This window comes from Leptonychotes weddellii, chromosome 7 (assembly GCF_054177405.1).
Source record: "Leptonychotes weddellii isolate Sample4059 chromosome 7, ASM5417740v2, whole genome shotgun sequence".
Lineage (NCBI taxonomy): Eukaryota > Metazoa > Chordata > Mammalia > Carnivora > Phocidae > Leptonychotes > Leptonychotes weddellii.
The window spans coordinates 77,742,567-77,763,672 of NC_138375.1; the positions used below are offsets into that span (position 1 = coordinate 77,742,567).

The 21,106-nt window shown below is 37.5% G+C and overlaps 1 protein-coding gene and 1 pseudogene across 1 annotated transcript in view; one reads left to right on the forward strand and one right to left on the reverse strand.

Annotated features, from left to right (window-relative positions):
• Positions 1-2,492: 2,492 nt before the first annotated feature.
• Positions 2,493-2,624, reverse strand: LOC115940036 (U4 spliceosomal RNA; annotated as a pseudogene).
• Positions 2,625-2,839: 215 nt separating this feature from the next.
• LOC145722652 (adhesion G-protein coupled receptor V1-like) overlaps positions 2,840-21,106 on the forward strand; it is a 181,851-nt gene continuing 163,584 nt past the window's right edge. Inside the window, exons 1-2 of the mRNA XM_081826580.1 lie at positions 2,840-2,955; positions 18,818-18,996. Coding sequence (XP_081682706.1) covers positions 2,944-2,955; positions 18,818-18,996 — 191 coding nt within the window. The 5' untranslated portion in view covers positions 2,840-2,943. The remainder of the gene's footprint in view (positions 2,956-18,817; positions 18,997-21,106) is intronic.

Consider the following 21,106-nt stretch of genomic DNA (forward strand, 5'->3'; position numbering starts at 1 on the left):
TTAAAGATCATTCTGGAAGAATGTTCATAATTTACAAAAGTAGATTTGTAACTGCTATTTTTATGACTTAGAAAAGAAGATTAAAACATAATAAAATAAGAAGTCATATCTTAAGAGAATTTTGGGTGTTAAAACTGTATTCTGTGGGGCACCTGGGTGGCTCAGTTGGTTAGGCGACTGCCTTTGACTCAGGTCATGATCCCGGGGTCCTGGGATCGAGTCCCACATCGGGCTCCCTGCTCAGCGGGAAGCCTGCTTCTCCCTCTGCCTCTGCCTGCCACTCCCCCTGCTTGTGCTCTCTCTCTCATCAAATAAATAAGTAAAATCTTAAAAAAAAAAAAAACTGTATTCTGAAAGTAAATGCAGTTTAAACAATAATCTGTACTAATTTGTTTCAAAAAAAGAAATTTTTAAGAGAAAAAGAATTATTCAAATTAGCATACCATTTATAAATAGTCTCATAGAATGCTTAAAACTAAGCATATTCAATTACAATTTGGATTATACCATTGTCTCACATAGCAAACTGTTCAGGTTGATTAGAACAAAACTACCAAATAAACTTCAATGCAATCCATATTATAAAATATGAATTAGAGATGCTCAAATTTATTTTAGGTATGCTTATAAAATCTTTATTGAAATAGATGCCACTTTGTAAAAGGAAAGAACATAAAAGGTTAAAATTCTCCCTCCCTCCCTTCCTTCCTTCCTTCCTTTCTTCTTTCCTGACACTGAGTTTAGTGTCTATAGCTTAAAAAAAAAAGAAAGAAAAAGGTTTTTTTTTTCTTCTATACTTGGTACAGGAAGTACTCAATAATTTCCAAGAGGGAAGAGTCACTTCAGCATGGCATGAGATTTACATATTATTTTAAATTTATTAATTAGCATTTCATTCTTCGTTAATTGACTACGCTGGTTATGGTGAGTCTTGCCTTGCAAAGTGGAGATGTTGAGAGCACGTAAGGCCTCACCCCAGATCCTGACAAATTCACCCAAGTGATGCTACCCTAGGACCACCACTGGGTAGAAATTTTCAAGGAGATTTAATGGACACAAGCTTTAGAACAAAAGGATTGGGGAGACATATATTTCATTTGAAAATAAAAACAGTACTTGGTCGCATTGTTCTAATATGTTTTTGAGCACATTATTTATTCTTAAAAATTCAAACAGACATAAAGGTATTTATGTTTCCTTCTTAGAAGTTGGGTTTTGAGGGCGCCTGGGTGGCTCAGTTGGTTAAGTGACTGCCTTCGGCTCAGGTCATGATCCCGGAGTCCGAGGATCGAGTCCCACATAGGGCTCCCTGCTCAGCAGGGAGTCTGCTTCTCCCTCTAACCCTACCCCCTCTTGGGCTCTCTCTCTCTCATATAAATAAAATCTTAAAAAAAAAAAAAGAGGTTGGGTTTTGAGGCATAAGTCAGTTTTCTCCTTGTCACAACCGTCTTTTTAGAATCAATCATTCTTTCTTTAAACAATTATTTATTGGACATTTGTATATTCCAGACATAGTGGTAGCTTATTAAAATATAAAATCAGAAAGACCTGGTCACTGTCCTAAAAAGGGAGGTTATTCCTTGAGAAGTTATGGTATACTATCATTGCTCCAAATTTTCCCTTGCCATCTGCACTTGTCATTACAAAATTTAACACAGTAATCATATAATGTAGAAAATACAAAATAGAACCCCCAAGAGTGTTTCACTTCCTTTATTTATTCACTTATTCAACAAGTATTTATTGACTATCTACTATGTGCCAGACACTGGGCTGTGTGATTGGGATACATCAGTGACTAAAGCATTCAATGATCCTACCTTCGTAAGGATGACATTCTAGTAGATGAGATGAACAATAACCAAGAAACATAGTAAATAAACAAATTACAGAGCATGTTAGAAGGTGATAAGTTTTAAGAAAAAATAAAAAATAAAGAGATAAGGGTAGGGGTATCACGTGTGTGGGAAGGAGAGAAGAAAGGAAGATATAATTTTAAACACTGTGGTCAAGAAAGGCCTCATTGTGAAGCTTTCTCTTGACCAAAGTCTTGGGGGCAGTTGAAATAAAAATAAAAATCCAAAGAGTAAGTTTATCCAAGATTTATAATTTTAAATTGAAGTCTATTTTGTTACATATGTTACTTCACAACAAGAAGATGCAGATGATGGTAAAATCAGAGTTTTTGCTTTTCTTTCTTTTCCCTCTTACTAGCTTTGACTTAAATGAATGTCTATTTTCTCTTTACTACTTAGCCAAAATAAATGTATTTCATGGGATTCTTGTCCATTCATGATAAGAACATAAGGGTTTACTTTGAAAATCACCTCTTTCTTGACAGACCAGAGCAATATGTAGCATAATTTCATATAATTCATTGTATCTTAGAAATGTAAAAATCCAGAAAACGCACAGCATAAGGAAAATAGTTGATGCTATTAGTGGTGTTATAACGGGACAGATGGCAGCTACACTTGTGGTGAGCACAGCATAATGTATAAACTTGTCAAATCACTAAGTTGTACACCTGAAACTAATGTGACATTGTGTAAACTATATTCAAGTAGCAATAATCATGCCTTGTATAAACCTCACTGGCTATGATACTGCTGCTGCGCAAAGCTGTGTGTCAACTATATTCAAATAAATAAATGGAATAAACATAAAAATCTATGTATCGCCATTTTTAGAATGACTGTCATCTCAGTTTGAGCAACAAATCAACTTATTGTCCTTTGAGTCATTGAATTCTAGATTCTGATGAGAAAACAGTTTGTTTTCTTAATATTCTTGATTAATTTTAGCATGATTTAAAAATACAGGTATTGTTTCTTACAGATTGTGTTTCTGGTATCTGCATATACAAGTCCCCAACTCACAGATGAGAGCTGTTCGGCTGTGGCTGCCATCACACATTATCTGTATCTTTGCCAGTTCAGCTGGATGCTCATTCAGGTTGGTACCTCATTTCCTCGTCCCACCCCCTTCTACCTTCCAATGAATCTGCATGGAGTGTTCTTCCTACCTGCTATTCTTTATACTGAAATGGAAATGATTCCATATATCCATTACCACATTCCCAGGAGATCAATGGAAAGAAAACTTTTTTTAAAAAAAGATTTTATTTATTTATTTGACAGAGAGAGAGCACAAGTAGGCAGAGCGACACGCAGAGGGAGAGGGAGAAGCAGGCTCCCCGCTGAGCAGGGAGCCCGATGCGGGGCTTGATCCCAGGGCGCTGGGATTGTGACCCGAGCCGAAGGCAGACGCCCAACCGACTGAGCCACCCAGGCGCCCCGGAAAGAAAACTTTATAAGTTTTAAGCTGTACAGCATAAGCTGTACAACATTAGAAAGTATAGTGAATTTGGGGAAATGAGAAGAAACATAGTAGGGGTAGAAATTAGGGAATGGTAGGAGATGAGGCTTGTGATGTGGGACCTGTGTAAAGCACAGTAGGAAATTTGAACCTTTTTCTAGGGGAGATCATAGAATTAAACAAGTGACGTGGTAACATTGGTATTTTAGAAATATCTCCCTGTTGGTAGTGAACTGGTGACAAAAGAGTTGGCATGGGCGCTAATTAAGTACCATTAGCTGTATCCAGGTGAGAGAACAAGGCAGTGTGAACCTGGGAGTGGCAGAAGCAGCCAGGGGAATAGGACAGTTTTGAGATTTCTTTTTTTCTTTCTTTCTCTTTTTCTTTCTTTCTCTCTTTCTTTCTTTCTTTCTTTCTTTCTTTCTTTCTTTCTTTTCTTTTCTTTTCTTTTCTTTCTTTTCTTTTTTAAGTACAACAATAGAATGTAGAGATTGGTTAAGAAGAATGCAGAAGGTGGAACCAAAGATGTTTCCCAAGTTTCTGGTGTGAGTGGCTGGATGGATGGTGGTACCTTGAACTTACCCCTGGCAATTGCAGGAAGGCTGATGCGAATTTTAGGACATATGGAGCGTGAAGTTCCTCCAGTGTGAGACCTCCAGTGGGGACTCTGAGAGGAGGAGGATACATAGGACTAAATCTCAGAACAGAGGCCCATGCTATATAAATACTTTAGAAAATTGTTGACTTACAGTTGGAAAATGAATCCGTTGCTTTGGAAGAGATCACTTTGGGAGAAAGTATGGGGGTGAGACCCAAAGAGTCCTAGTATACTCTTCTGAGGAACTAGTAAATGTTGGGGAGAGACTTGAACTCTTCCTTTTCTGACTAAAATCCCAAATTCCCTTTATTATCCTACGCTGATTTGCTTGATAAAAAGGCAGATATGAAAGTTGGATCCAATTCAGTAGTATTAATGTCATCAATTAAATGGCTCAACTAAATGAAATGTTACCTTTGGTAATGCTTTCTGCATAATAGTATTGTTAAATCTTTTGTATGATAGAAATAGTTTCACACGTATTTTTTTTTTTTAGTATGCTTGTGAAGTATTTTATGTAAACAGATGCATTCAATCATTTGCATATTCTTGTTTCTTGTTGATGTGGGGTTTCCACTGTACTGCAGTAATGAAAGCATGTGAGAATACCATACAGACTCATGGAAGGGATATTTTCCCAGGTACAGTATTACAGCTGTAGGGAGAACTGAACTGAATTATTTAGTTAATAGAACCAGTTGCAATAATTAGAGCCCTGAATCTGGGTTTGAATTCTGGTTTTGCCACTATCTTTGTAATCAAGTTACTGACTCTTCCCAAGTTTTGTTTCTAAATCTGCATGTGAAGGTAATAATTCCTTCCTCATAGAATTATTATTCCATAGGTCTTAAGCAGCTCTAATTATGGAAAGTTTATGGTGTTCTTAAAATCGCCCCAAAATAAAAAAAGTAAAGCTAAATCTAAAGCATATAACATAAAACTTAATATTTGCTGAAATTAAAATAATACTTGCTAGATTCTCTGATTGCAAAATTTTTTTAGGAGTTTATCAAAGCTGAACTTTCTATGTGCATCATGTGTATGTTGTTATTTGTCTGCTTGGACTGAGGTCCCCAGTGTTGTGCAGAAGGTCTTTGTCCATGTGACCTACTCAATTTTTGATGAATGACTTGGATGAAGACACAGGAAACTTTTATCAGGTATGCAGATGATATGGAGCTGAAAAGACAGCTAAAACAGCAAGCTGCCTGGGTTAGAATCAATATAGAGAAAGTGCTGTGACAGATTGAAAACTAGAGTGAAAGAGACATAATCGGATGGGGGTTAAGGTAAAGAACTTGAAATATTTAATTTAACACAAAGTTAGTAGCAATCAAATGTGTGATCAGATTGCTTAAAACACTGAAAAAACAACACAGACCTAGGTTACTTTAGTAACAGCATAGAGGCAGGTGAGGGCATTGTGGTTACATTGTAACCTACAAATGTTCAAGGCAAGCTTGGGACCCTGTAACCACGTTCATGAATCATGTTTCACCAGGAGCATTAACCAGCCAATGAGAAGTTGGAAATAGTCCTGTAAGAAACTTTGAGTCAGCTGCAAAGAATTGAGAGTGATGTGATGGCTATCTACAAACACTGGAAGGGCTGCTATAGGAAAGAAGGAATGGACTGCAGGTCCATTTGGAAGGATTGAACAAATGGGTCAAAAATTAGAGAAGCAAATTTTGATTCAGTTAAGAACTTTGATAGCCAGTAAAACTGTCAAAATTGAAGAGGCTGTTCCTTCAAGCAGAAAGCATCCAGTCGGTGAAGTGTATTCAAACAGGGGGAAATGACCAACTTTCAAAACGTTTTCCTGCTTTGGGGGAGCATTAGATGGGATCACATGTAAGATTTCACCCAACTTAATAGATATGGTGTTTTCTATATCTCTTTTTCCAGTCTTAAGTCAATAAAATTGTGGCTGATGAACATTTAGTAAGCTAATTAGATTTCTGTATGGCTGATGGTTAGGAAAACTATTTAAAGTACCAGTGAAGTTTAATGTATTTCAGATGGTACACCACACATTTTTCATGGTTTGTGGTGTGACCACAAGGGAAAAATTCAATAACTTTTGATTCTAGGTAGGTTACTTCTAATGAGTTATTTTGTGGGAAGAGGTTGTCCCTTTACCAACCTGTGTTTTCCTATTTGTAAAATACTGTCTACTAAATCTTTAAAAAAAAAAAAAACTAGAATCCATTTTTAAAACTTGTGTAAAAGATCAGGCTCCTGTTAATTCAATCCTGCTAGTCAATTAGGGTTAAAACTTTTTGGGGAAAAAAAAATTAACATTTTAGTAATCCTACTTCATATTTTTTAAAAGATTTTATTTATTTGACAGAGAGAGAGGTGAGAGAGATCATTGGCTGGGAGGGAGGGGCAGAGGAGAAGAAGAAGCGGACTACCCGCTGAGCAGGAACCCCCCTCCCCCCCGCCGATGTGGGGCTCAATCCCAGGACCTGAGCCAAAGACAGATGCTCAACCGAATGAGCCACCCAGGTGCCCCCTACTTCATATTTTTAACAGTGTAGAAAAGAATTTGATAAATGTATGTGTGTGCATAGCTTATGACAAAAAGTTAACCATTAACTTTTTTTTTTAAAGATTTTATTTATTTATTTGAGAGAGTGAGAGAGAGAGAGAGAAACAGCATGAGAGGAGGGGATAGGGTCAGAGGGAGAAGCAGGCTCCTTGCCGAGCCGGGAGCCCGATGTGGGGACTCCATCCCAGGACTCCGGGATCATGACCTGAGCCGAAGGCAGTCGCTTAACCAGCTGAGCCACCCAGGCGCCCAACCATTAACTTTTAAAAATTGGATTTAGCCTATCAGAATTCCTGTTTATTTTGATCTGCATCATATCTTCAATCTTAGGAAAAAATGCATTTAAATGACTTTATCTTGAACTTTTACTTCTCTGTCATATACTTTTAAAACATTAGAGTAAAATTGGATTATACTTTAGAGTAGCTAAAGAAAGATTTTATTGGTAAACTGGTTCTTAAGTTTTCTGAGCCTAGATTTTTATCTGAGTAATCAGATTTGTAATAACAGTACCTGTCTTTGAGGACTGTAGAGAGACAAAATGAATTCGGACATGAAAAGAGCTTGGAATTGTACCTGGCACAGACCGTGCACTCCATACAGATTTACCCAATGTTACTGGCTAAACAAATATGTGTGGCCAGTATTTCATAGATTTTGAAACATGTTGAAAACTCTGTTTTTCCCGTATAATTTACACTTTTTTTTTCCAAAAGAGAATTTACTTGATCATAGTGGGAGAGACTTAGAGTGAGGCAGATACCAACTAGCTATAAAGCTTCAGCAAGCTATATAAACAACCTCTAACCTCTTACTAAAGTCCCTGCGTGGCTCATCGCAGGACCCATAGCTGGTGACCTTCACTCTGTTTCTTTTGGCCTCCCCCTTTTTCTTTTATTTTTTAAAAGATTTTATTTTTTTATTTGACAGAGAGAAAGGGAACACAAGCAAGGTGAGTGTGAGAGGGAGAAGCAGACTCCCCACTGAGCAGGGAGCCCAATGCGGGGGCTCGATCCCAGGACCCCAGGACCACGACCTGAGCCGAAGGCAGAGGCTTAACGACTGAGCCACCCAGGCACCCAAGGCCTCCCCTTTTTTCTGACAAGGAAGTTGCACCACCAATGATGGGAATATAGTAACAAATTATTTTGCTTCTTTTTTTTAAGCAAACAACTCACAAATTCCCTTTGAGGCCATGGAACTTGACTTATCCTTCTGTTTGCTCATCATGTAAAATCATTCTGTGAAATTACTGAAATAATTTCCCACTTCCTTAAAACAGCAGGTCTTGTCTACTTTGAGAAAGATTGACAGTGAGAATTGAAACTCTTGTAATGTGTTTACTCTATTTTCCTAGTTTTTATTGTTCTATTTTCATTTCCTTTTTCTGTTTTGCTTTGCTTTCATCTTAGAAATAGCATATGCTAATGGTACAAAACATAATCAAACACTGAAGAGTAATATAAAATGAAAAGTACATCTGTTTCTCCCTATTTCACACACTCTCCACTCTCTGCTTTACCCTCAACCCTACTCCCAAAGGTAAACACTGTTAATGGTTTCCTGTGTATCTTTCCAGAAATATTCCACAAATACACAAATGTTTATAAATATATAAAAAGCACATATGTATTTGTTCTTGTCTGTGTGTATATATATATTTACTTATGTATAGTGCATATAAGTTTTTGTATATATATACATTTACCAAGTACAGATATACTTTTTTCCATTCTATAATATGGCTATTCAATAGTTTATTTTTCTATTCTCTTATTAATGAAATGCTAGTTACTTCCAGTTATTTTTGCTATTATAAACAATGTTTCCTTGAACATCCTTGCATTCTGAATATTTATTTACTTATGGAGTATTCTTAGAATAAATTCCTAGAATTTATGCCTTTACTATTAACATTTACATGAAATACACTATGAGATGGACTGCCAGACCATGAGTTACCCTATGAAGGGATAAATCACAAGTAAATTATTTGAGGTATCAGTATATTATATAGGTAAATAGAAACTTAATTTTTCTGTATATTCATTTGGCCCAGTTTTATAATCATTTCCTGTCACTAAGTCGTATAGCAATCTGCTTCAATTATGAACAATATCCAAACCTTAGATTGCTGCAGCAGTTTGTTGATTTCATGCTTAGGGAAACAGTATAATGTTTTATTTTGAAACTAAAGCTTACTTGATGAACATATTTTTTAAATGGTGGAATAAAGTTAGAAATCATTCTACAATTATACTTCACCATTTATTTCTTGTGCCTTAACTTTTCTGTAAGATCAGGCTATGAAGAGGCAAATATACATTTTATTCCTTGGCAGAAAGGCTACTTAGTGCCAGGCATAGCAAGAAGAAGGGAAATGCTAAAACTAGCCATGTTTTTCTTGTCACTGATTCAGTTGGGCATCCGGGGTTAGGGGGAGTGCAGGGTGGGACATCAAAGGTATTAAGGACAACAGACTGGTAATTACCAAGAAAAAAATGACATACCCAGGAAATAGAGAATTCTCCAGTCCTCAAAAGGCCTTGCAATTTATTTCATGCAAAAATTGCTAAGAAAGAGAGGATAACTAGAACAAGGACATGGTAACATTTCTTATTCTCTTCTCTGAAATAAATGACTAAGAACGTATGATAATGACAGGATTAATAGCATCCATGATCTCTGACTAAACTTGATACTATAAATCAATCCAAGGTTTCGGGTGACACGATTAATAACCAAATATTAAATAACAGGCTAGATACCAATCTTACCCATACAGCATAAAAATGTATGGGGTCCAAGCAGCCTGTTTTTAACTTAAAAAAAAAAAGCATTTCATCTTTATATTTTCTAAATATACTAATATACATTATATTATGATATGAGTAAACTAATGAATTTGTGTTTATGGAGCATATGAGAGCATAATTATGACCTATGATAATTAATTAACAAGGTAAGTCTTCATTTTTTCCCATGTGGACATTGGAAAATAGTAGCAGTAGTCACTGAAAATGTTTTGTAAAAATAAATAGACATGTCTATGTAAGAATGTAAGCAGGGGCACCTGGGTGACTCAGTTGGTTAAGCGTTTGCCTTCGGCTCAGGTCAGGATCCCAGGGTCCCTCCTGGGATTCCTGCTCAGTGGGGAGTCTGCTTCTCCCTCTGCCCCTGCCCCCCACTCATGCTCGTGCACACTCTCTCTGAAATAAATTAAATTAAAAAAAAAAAGTGTAAGTAAACATGTTTACAAACACACATTCTTTTAGTTTATTCCTATCTATATTTGACCTAAATTGTATCTGGGCATTTTGGTTGGATTTCATCTTAATCAGAATCAGTTTAAATTCTGACAGCTTCAGTTACTAGTTTTGGGAAATATACTTCCATCCTCAGCTTCCTCTTGTGTGTAAGGAAAAAAAAAAACCATGATGAAAGTTAGGAAAACAGTTGTCTTGATTAAATGAGATATAGTTTAATATGGGGTCTACATTTACTACCCAATTAGTAAATATTGGTTCCATTCTTCCTCTCATAAACTATTCCATTTAACATTTTAAAATTTGCACCAAATGGGACACCTGGGTGGCTCAGTTGGGTAAGCGTCTGCCTTCAGCTCAGGTCATGATCCCAGGCTCCTGGGATCCAGTCGAGCGTTGGGCTCCTTGCTCAGCAGGGAGCCTGCTTCTCCCTCTGCCTGCAGATCCCCCTGCTTGTGCACTCTCTCTCTCTCTCTCTCTCTTGCTCTTGCTCTCACTCTATCTCTGTCAAATAAATAAAATCTTTTAAAAAATAAAAATAAAATAAATTTGCACCAATTAACTTTGACCCTCTTCACTAGGAGTTCAATCAAAATGGCTGAGCCTCCCAAAAATCTTTTCTGGCAAGATAGTATATAACTGAGTAAACTCGGTAACTAAACCAAATTATGAAATTGTTGTTGAATTCAACAAAAATTATTAACTCAAATTGTATAAATCTTCATTTGTTTGTTATTTCTTAATAAATATGATATGCAAAACATTTTACTGGGTAATATGAGGTTTACAAAAATTAATCTACCACAGGCCACAGTCATGTTTGAGTGATTTATATTCGGATAAACCTTTATAAATTCTCATTTAGTGTTAGCAAAAAAATGGAGAGGAAAAGAGAAATGGTGATCTCCATACTTTTATAAAAAAAATGCATCTCCACTGACATATAAAGAGTGGGGGGGGCGGGGAATGAGAGCGGGAAGAAATCACTCATGTGAATAATATTCTCAATATTTGTGTGAGTCTCTATGGAAATAAATCTTAATCAGTCTTCACAGGAGCTTTGGACTTGTGTTCTGAGTTCTATAACCAAGCAAAATATGAAAAAAACTCTGCTTGTCTCTGTTGTATTTGTTTCCTCATCTCTAAATAAGAGGGCTTATGTGGTCAGATGATCTGTAAGGTCTATATTACTTCTAAAATTCATAGTCTGTGCATCCATACCATTAGTGTTTTTATTTGAGGAATTGTAATTTCTATAATGATTCAATCACAAACTATGAGTCAGGAAATTGTTAATAACTTATAGTTTAGGGGCGCCTGGGTGGCTCAGTCGTTAAGCGTCTGCCTTCGGCTCAGGTCATGATCCCAGGGTCCTGGGATCAAGCCCCGCATCGGGCTCCCTCCTCAGCGGGAAGCCTGCTTCTCCCTCTCCCGCTCCCCCTGCTTGTGTTCCCTCTCGCTGTCTCTCTCTCTATCAAATAAATTAATAAAATCTTTAAAAATAAAAAACTTATAGTTTAACCTGTCCCTTTACCAGAGGAAGAAATTGAAACCCAGAGGAACCAAATAATATTGGCCAAAAACATACAGCTTATCCATTTAGAACCATGTCAAAACCTCTATCACGTCACTAATAACCATGTCTTTTCAAGTTTTTTTAAATCATTATTTATAGTATTCATTATTTACCTGAAAGTTTATCTTTTGAGTATGTGTGTACCTCTGCAAGTTCTCCTTTCCTGTATATCTATAGATTGTACTTACGACAGGAAATTTTCACAAATATCATTAAGTAGTTTTCTTTAAATTTGTTAAAATGGAGGCTCTGGGGTGGCTCCATTGATTAGGCATCCAACTCTTGGTTTTAGCTCAGGTCATGATCTCTGGGTCCTGGGATCAAGCCCCACGTTGGGCTCCATGCTCAGCATGGAGTCTGCTTGATTCTCTCGCTCCCTCTGCCTCACCCCCTACTCGTGCACATGCTCACTTTCTCTCTCTTTCTCTCTCAAATAAATAAATAAAACTGTAAAAAATAAAATAAATTTGTTTAAATGGGCTTTTAGTTATTTTGGGGGGGGCTTTTAGTTATTCTCTCAAGTTACAGTCACCTAAGTAATCTTTTTTTTTTCATTTTTTTAATTTAAATTCAATTAATTAACATACAGTGTATTATTAGTTTCAGAGGTAGAGGTCAGTGATTCGCCAGTCTTATATAATACCCAGTGCTCATTGCATCATGTGCCCTCCTTAATGTCCATTACCCAGTTTCCCCATCCCCCACCCTCCTCCCCTCCAGCAACCCTGTTTGTTTCCTATGATTAAGAGTCTCTTATGGTTTGTCTCCCTCTCTGATTTCGTCTTGTTTCATTTTTTCCTCACTTCCCCTATGATCCTCTGTTTTGTTCCTTAAATTCCACATATGAGTGAGATCATATAATTGTCTTTCTTTGATTGACTTATTTCACTTAGCATAATACCCTCTAGTTCCATCCATGTCATTGCAAATGGCAAGATTTCATTTTTTGATAGCTGAGTAATATTCCATATGTATATATATGTGTGTGTGTATATATATATATATACACACCACATCTTTTTTTTTTAAGGTTTTATTTATTTATTTGAGAGAAGAGAGTGAGAGACAGAGCACGAGCGGTGGGGTGGGGAGGGGCAGAGGGAGAGGGAGAAGCAGACTCCCTGCTGAACAGGCAACCAGATGTGGGGCTCAGTCCCAAGACTCTGGAATCATGACCTGAGCCAAAGGCAGATGCTTAACCAACTGAGCCACCCAGGCATCCCTGTATCACATCTGTATTCATCTGTCAATGGACATCTGGGCTCTTTCCACAATTTGGCTACTGTGGACATTGCTGCTATAAACATTGGGGTGCAGGTGCCCCTTCTGATCACTACATTTGTATTTTGGGGATAAATACCCAGTAGTGCAATTGCTATGTCATAGAGTAACTCTATTTTCAACTTTTTGAGGAACCTCCAATCTGTTTTCCAGAGTGGCCGCACCAGCTTGCATTCCCACCAACAGTGTAAGAGGGTTCTCCTTTCTCCACATCCTCACTAATATCTGTCATTTCCTGACTTGTTAATTTTAGCCGTTCTGTCTGGTGTGAGGTGGTATCTCATTGTGGTTTTGATTTGGATTTCCCTGATGCCAAGTGATGTTGAGCACTTTTTCATGTGTCTTTTGGCCATTTGTATGTCTTCTTTGGAGAAATGTCTGTTCATGTCTTCTGCCCATTTCTTGATTGGATTATTTGTTCTTTGGGTGTTGAGTTTTTTGGGAGTTTTTGTTCTTTGGGAGTTGAATCTTTATAAGATTTTTGAATACTAGCCCTTTATCTGATAAGACATTTGCAAATGTCGGTTTGTCGTTTGGTTTTGTTGATGGTTTCCTTTGCTGTGCAGAAGCTTTTTATCTTGGTGAAGTCCCAATCGTTCATTTTTGCCCTTGTTTCTCTTGCCTTTGAAGATGTGTCTACCAAGAAGTTGCTGCGGCTGAAATCAAACAGGCTGCTGCTTGTATTCTCCTCTAGGATTTTGATGGATTCCTGTCTCACATTTAGGTCTTTCATCCATTTTGAGTCTATTTTTGTGTATGGTGTAAGGAAATGGTCCAGTTTCATTCTTCTGCATGTGGCTATCCAATTTTCCCAACACTGTTTGTTGAAGAGACTATCTTTTTTCTATTGGATATTCTTTCCTGCTTTGTTGAAGATTAGTTGACCATAAAGAACGGTCCATTTCTGGGTTCTCTGTTCTGTTTCCTTGATCCGTGTGTCTGTTCTTGTGCCAGTACCATACTGTTTTGATGATTACAGCTTTGTAATATAGCTTGAAGTCCAGAATTGTGATGCCACCAGCTTTGGTTTTCTTTTTCAACATTCCTTTGGCTATTTGAGTTTTTTTCTGGTTCCGTACAAATTTGAGGATTATTTGTTCCAGCTCTGTGAAAAAAATTGATGGTATTTTTATAGGGATTGCTTTGAATGTATAGATTGCTCTAGGTGGCATAGACATTTTAACAACATTTGTTCTTCCAATCCATGAGCATGGAACGTTTTTCCATTTCTTTGTGTCTTCCTCAATTTCTTTCATGAGTGTTCTGTAGTTTTCTGAGTACAGATCCTTGCCTCTTTTCACTTACGTAATCTTGAAATGCTGGTAATTGTGATAAGTGTGCAAATAAAATACATCATCCTTCACTGGTGAGCATTGACAGAAATAAGAAGGTGATAATTCAAATGGACCAGTGTTTAGAAGTGACATTAGAGATGTGACTGTGGTAACATCATCAAATTTTAAACACTGCAAAACATTTTATTCAGTTGTCTCTTTTGAAGTGTCTAATTTGGTTACTAAAGCTGAAAATATTTTGAATCTTTTAGGGCTTGCCTTCAGCCTTCATTACGTTAATGCTAGGAATATATATCTGTGTGTATGAAGTATAGTCAAGTTGGATTAATGTAGTTGGTTAAATTGGGGGATAACTTTTTTGGGGGGATTGGGGGTTTTGGGGGTTTTTTGTTTGTTTTTAGAGAGGGAGAGAGGGGTAGAGTGGGGAGGGGCAGAGAGAACCGTAAGCACACTCCATGACCAGCATAGGGCTGGATCCCACAAGCCTGAGGTCACAACCTGAGCTGAAATCAAGAGTCAGATGCTTAACTGACTGAGCCACTCAGGCAACCCGGGGATAATATTCTGGCTAAAAATGTAACATGACTACATAGTGATGATGTCTTGAGATGGCCCATAAGATGGTTCTAACAAAATTTTTAAAGCTTAGAGATAGAAATACAAATAGAGACCTAACTATTAACATTTTCAGTTCACAGTTAGTGGTTAATGTTTAGCAGGAAAAACATCTTATGGGCAGTGAATAGTAAGCCATGCCCAGTCCACTTGAATCATGTTTGGGTGAGAGTGACACCCTTTAACTTGTATTGAGTTTTCAAAATTTCATTAGTTCCAACACTGAATAATCACCCAGACACCAAAGCACACAGATCACATATGCTATGTGTCTATCAACATAAAATTATTATGCAAACATAATGGTCTTTAAATACTCTTAAATTACAAAAGAGGAACCATGATTACAAGGAAAAGAATGTAGTCAATGCTCCACTGTTTTCTCTGTTTAGAGAATGATAGTAACAGGGGGTTTTAATTCCACTGCTTTTGAATAGCAATATATACCTCAATTTCTTTTTTTCTTTTAACAACAAAGAAAAACTAAATTGAGCTAATTTAAGCAAACATTTAAATCATAAAAGAAATAATAAGCATATAGGATAACTTACTGAACCCAAGAACCATAAGAACTTTTATCTATTCTTCTATAAAAACACACTTCTCTCCACTGTGCTTTTGCCTATCCCCACCAAAGTTCGTATGTCCTCTTTTTCCAGCTGACCAGCTTAGACTGTCACTGAATTTCAAGGAATTCAATGATTCATGATTAGCCCAGCCTGGGACCGACTTCTACCCCAGATCAAATCAGCTATGGATGGAGGAGCAGGGTCATGAACCCACTCTGCATATGTGGGATGAGATAGGGTTCTAAGAAGGAGAACTCAGGACCTAGGCATATCGCAAAAAGTACCTACCACACTATATTAAAATATCTTAAAATTCAAGTAAAACTTGAAGTTAGCTAGTTAAAACAAATCTTAGTTTGGGCCATATGGTATTTCTAAAATAATTAAACATCATTTAATTACATAGTATTTCAATTCTTTTTTTTTTTTTTTAAAGATTTTATTTATTTGACAGAGAGAGATACAGCGAGAGAGGGAACACAGCAGTGGAAGTGGGAGAGGGAGAAGCAGGCTTCCCGCGGAGCGGGGAGCCCAATGCGGGGCTCAATCCCAGGACCTGGAATCATGACCTGAGCCGAAGGCAGACGCTTAACGACTGAGCCACCCAGGTGCCCCCATAGTATTTCAATTCTATAGCAAAAAGGAAAAAAAGAAAAAAACCCTATACAATGGGAAATGTTGTCCTTAGGGTACACCTCAGTGGTTGATTCTTTTGGGAAGAAAAGGGATTTTTTTTTTAAGTTAACAAAAGCTTGTCACTATAGGAACTTGTTTTGCTTAATTGACTGTTCAGCAACACTGCGCCTTGAGCTCTTTGGAGCAGAAGCCATGCGTGTACAAATCTAACAGTTCTACTTGTCTCAGTCTTATCTGAGTCTCTGGTAAAGGTCAGACAATTGCTGAAAGGTTGGGTGATTCTAACTGATGGAACTAATGTCCATTTTCGTAAAAGCAGTCATGTTGGAAATATCCCAATCTCTATCATGATGAATCAACTTAGAAGTCATTTACCATGCTCTCCTTTCTGATTCTTCCACTAACAACACCCCTGAGTTACCATCTTATATGGGTACACACAAACATCTATTTAAAATAAATAGCATTTTTATTTTGGAGATGGGCTCATCATCTTTCCTTTGCCTGAATTTTCATTCTCTAACAGGCAGTTTGATCACCTCGGTGTCAGGATACCTGATACAGTCCCACTTACTTGGGTGCATGTCCCTGTACTAATTATGGAAAGAAGGGGAAAAACCCTGTTGGATATAATGATTTGAAAAAGAAGTTAGAACAAATTTACATAAGCAACAACTCAAAACATGCTTCATAATTACAGATATATGCAGATGTACATAAAGATATGGAGTGCTGACAGGAAATAAAATTCAGAGACAAAAATCTCCAAGTAGCTAAACATTTTTATTTTTTCCTGGTTTAGCCCAATCAATACTGATCCCTCAAGGCTGATTTGGTTCAGATAGAGTCTTAACTTAGAAGCCTCCATAAACAGCACCTGAAAGCCTTCCCATGAACATAAGCCATGTTTATTTATCACATAGAAAGAGCTTCCATTGTATGCCAGCTTACTTTTGGTCCTAAACTATTTATCTTTTGTCTTTCACACTGACATCCTAATAGGAGATTTAAGGGAGGTGGCAACATTTCCCAATGGTGAAGTTCTAAGAAGTGCTCAGCACTTTATACATAATATCTCATTTAATCTTTATAGTAACCTCATTGTATACATGAGGAAACTGAAGCTATGGGATTGTTGTTGCTTGCTACTGATTATCCCTCTGATGTATATATGAATACATATATATGTATGTATGTGTATATATGTAATTTATCTATACTCACACTTTTTCCACCATAAGAAACTGAGAAGGGGGATTTATCTAGTGAAGAAGTATCTTTGTGTAAAATACATATGACATTCAGTGTTGTTTCTGTACTAAATGATAATTAAATGTAAGTGCTCTAATGGAAAAAGAACACAAGAAGACATACGTTCTAGATTTGGCTTAAGCGTAGGAGCTAAGTGCAGGATTTGGGGCCAAAAAGAACATTTTGTTTTCTTATTCTGTTTATCTAATGTGTCCTCTTATCCCCCTCTATATACTATCCTTTTTATATATTTTTAAAGATTTTATTTATTTATTTATTTATTTATTTGAGAGAGAGAGAACACAAATAGGCAGAGTGGCAGGCGAAGGGAGAGGGGAAAGCAGACTCCCCTCCGAGCAGGGAGCCCGATGTGGGGCTCTATCCCAAGACCGTGGGGTCATGACCTGAGCCAAAGGCAGATGCTTAACCAGCGGAGCCACCCAGGTGCCCCTCCTTTTTATATTTTTATTTTAATAAAAAATAATGGATATTAAATATTCTATAAATATAAAATAAATATTTTCCTTAATGATTTCTTTCTCACTTGTTTGGAAACTAACATAAAGGAAAGCAAATACCTCCCCTATCTCTTTCACTTTTATATCCCCCATGCTTGGGCTGGTCCCTGAAATTTAATAAGCACTCAATAAATAATTGTCAGGTAAATGAATGAAAAAAAGAGCACATAAACAGAAAGAAAAACAGGTACAAAGCCTACCCCTTCACAGTATTTTTTTTTTCTCTGTGAAGTCATTTTCTGTTTACTCATATATGTCTCCTGCTGGGAACTGGCATGGGGATATCTTCACAATTATATACCCATTCCCTGAAAAAGTGTCTAGCCCTGTCATATGATAAGGCCTTAAAAAAAATTGTCATGGGCGCCTGGCTGGCTCAGTCAGTTAAGCAACTGACTCTTGATTTCAGCTGACATCATGATCTCAGAGTGAGATTGAGCCCTGCGTCTGGCTCCGTGCTCACTCGGGAGTCGGCTTGAGATTCTCTCTCTCCCTTTCACTCTGCCCCTTCCCCCCGATGTGTTCTCTCTCTTGCTCTCTAAAAAATATAAATAAAAACCTTTTAAAAAGTTGTCAAGGGCGCCTGGGTGGTTCAGTCGTTAAGTGTCTGCCTTCGATTCAGGTCATGGGGTCCTGGGATTGAGCCCCACCTCGGGCTCCCTGCTCAGCGGGAAGCCTGCTTCTCCCTCTCCCACTCTCCCTGCTTGTGTTCCCTCTCTCGCTGTGTCTCTCTCTGTCAAATAAATAAATAAAATCTTTCAAAAAAAAAAGTTGTCAAAAACTCTGGAACAAAGGGCTGCTCACTTCATTATCATCATGAAGCTGTTCACATGGGAAGTAGGTTTGAATATCAGTGTATGTTTCTTCAATATGCACAGAACAATCACAGATGACTATGGCTGAAAATAAATCAAAGGAAAGTAAAAAGTACAATAAATATTTTTCAGTGTTTCAAGTTTTTTGAGGTATCCTGAGTTTCTTGGGTGTATGAAAGAATGAATATATGAACTAAAGAACAAACAAAAACAAAAAACAGGGACACCTGGGTGGCTCAGATGGTTAAGCGTCTGCCTTTGGCTCAGGTCATGATCCCAGGGTCCTGGGATCGAGCCCCGCATCAGGCTCCCTGCTCAACGGGAAGCCTGCTTCTCCCTCCCCCACTCCCCCTGCTTGTGTTCCCTCTCTCGCTGTGTCTCTCTCTGTCAAATAAAAAAAAAAAAAAAAAAACAATTATTAAGTAATGCTAGCCCTTGGTTGGTCCGTAATGCTACATGCCCAAGCCAGGTGAGCATGGTATCATTAGACCAGAACTTGTTCATTTCATGTTCTCTTTCCTTCCTTAGTCTGTGAATTTCTGGTATGTACTGGTGATGAACGATGAACACACAGAGAGGAGATATCTGCTGTTTTTCCTTCTGAGTTGGGGAGTTCCGGCCTTTGTGGTGATTCTCCTCATAGTTATTTTGAGAGGAATCTATCATCAGAGCATGCCACAGATCTATGGACTCATCCACGGTGACCTGTAAGTACATCCAGGCAGAACTCATTGCCTCCTTAGCCTTCGTGTACCCAGATAGCTTTATTAGTAGATGGTGAAGCAGTTGACTAAGCAGTATGACCAAACAAGAAACACCAGGCTGATCTCTGCTTTCCCACCAGACTGACTGAATCTCTACCTCCTCTAATTATCCCTTTGAGTAAGAAACCGTTGCCTTTCTGGTTTCTCTGTTGGATACAATTTTCTCAGGTGAGTTGATGTATTAGATAATTCACAGTAATTTGTACCTTAACATTATTAAGTTTATTAGATTAAGACAAAAATACCTAGTAAAATCAGGGAACTATGAAAGTTTTGATAAAGAACAGAATCAGTGAAAAATATGGAGTGTGGCATATTATCTAAGGAGTCTGATATTTTGGGGAAGGATGGGAGGAGAGGATGGCAGTCCCTGTCATCCATAACATCCTTAAATACCAAAAGACTGTACCAGAGGGAATGGAGAATGTCTGCAAAAGGACACAGGAAGGAGGAAGGAAACAAGGTCAACTGAGACCTTCTTATATGTTCTTACTGAAGTACACTAATAGTCTTAAAATGTAACAAATCTTTATACACACATGTCTTAATATATATACATGTTTTAATCCTGAATCTGGTATCTTACAGCTTTGAGGACTCCTCAACCCCTTTTATTGATTCCACATGCAGAGGGGGAAAAAAAGCCTTTATAATAATAAAGTTTAATCATCTCCCTTGGTGTAATGAGGATTAGAGGGGGAAAGTAACATTTCTAAATAAGAAAGAATAACCTATTCACAATCTTATGATGACAATATTACCTAATTATCTCACAGGTTATTGTGAAGATAAAAATCAGTTAATTGATGTGAAAAATCTTTGAAAGTAAAAGTACTATATAAGCAGAAGTCATTTCAATTTCATTATTGCTTCTGATCAGTTATAATTGTCCATTATTCTTAATAAATTATTGTTATTGATGTATGCAAATGTATTTCACAAATGGGCAATCACACACACATATCCCACACTATGTTCAGCCAAGGAAACTAGCTATGTAATATGCACACACCCACTGAGATGCCATATATAGTAATTTTTTATTGAGATTCATTAAGATTCCCTCATACTGATTATAGCATTGTAATGTATTTTGTGCATATAAAATTCTAAAAGCCTAATCTTCTAGAAGGGAATTACTGTTTATTAAATTATTTTAAAAATTATGTTATGACATTTTGTTACCCCTGGCATTAATTTAAATCTTGGGCAGCCAGGATTAATTTCAGAAAGTTTGGCATCATTCTTTGTCAAATACCAAGTAACTATGAGACAAACCCTGGTGGCCAGCTGCCCATCCCTTTTATGAGCTTCCTGGCAAGATAAGACTTATTTGGCAGCAGTTTTAGCATTACATGTGTACCCACCCAGCCTTGATAAATGGGACCTGATGAAAGTGATATTAATTAAAAGGAACTCTTTTGGGCGCCTGGATGGCTCCGTTGGTTGGGCGACTGCCTTCGGCTCGGGTCCTAATCCTGGAGTCCCGGGATCGAGTCCCGCATCAGGCTCCCTGCTCGGGGTGTCTGCTTCTCCCTCTCCCGCTCCCCCCTCTTGTGCTCTCTCTCTCTCTCTCATTCTCTCTCTCAAATAAATAAAATCTTAAAAAATAAATAAATAAATAAAATAAAAGGAACTCTTTTGGTGCTTGTAAAGGGATTTTTAAGGAGGGAAATTATTATACAAGAATGTCCAAATCGACTGATGGTTAAAATATTTGCCTTCTGAGGCTTTTGGAAAAAGTTTTTTTTATTATCAGCTCAATTAGAATAAGTGAAATGCAAAATACATTAACCTCTACCTGGTTTTAATATGAGAGGGATTAGACCAAAAATGAGTTTTGTAAGTATTATAGGTTACTTGTGTCCTCCATTCACAAAGAATTCCTAAATCATCTCTATGTAAATTTATTATAGTTTTTTAAAAATTTTTTAATTCTGGGGGCGCCTGGGTGGCTCAGTCGTTAAGCGTCTGCCTTCAGCTCAGGTCATGATCCCAGGGTCCTGGGATCGAGCCCCGCATCGGGCTCCCTGCTTGGCGGGAAGCCTGCTTC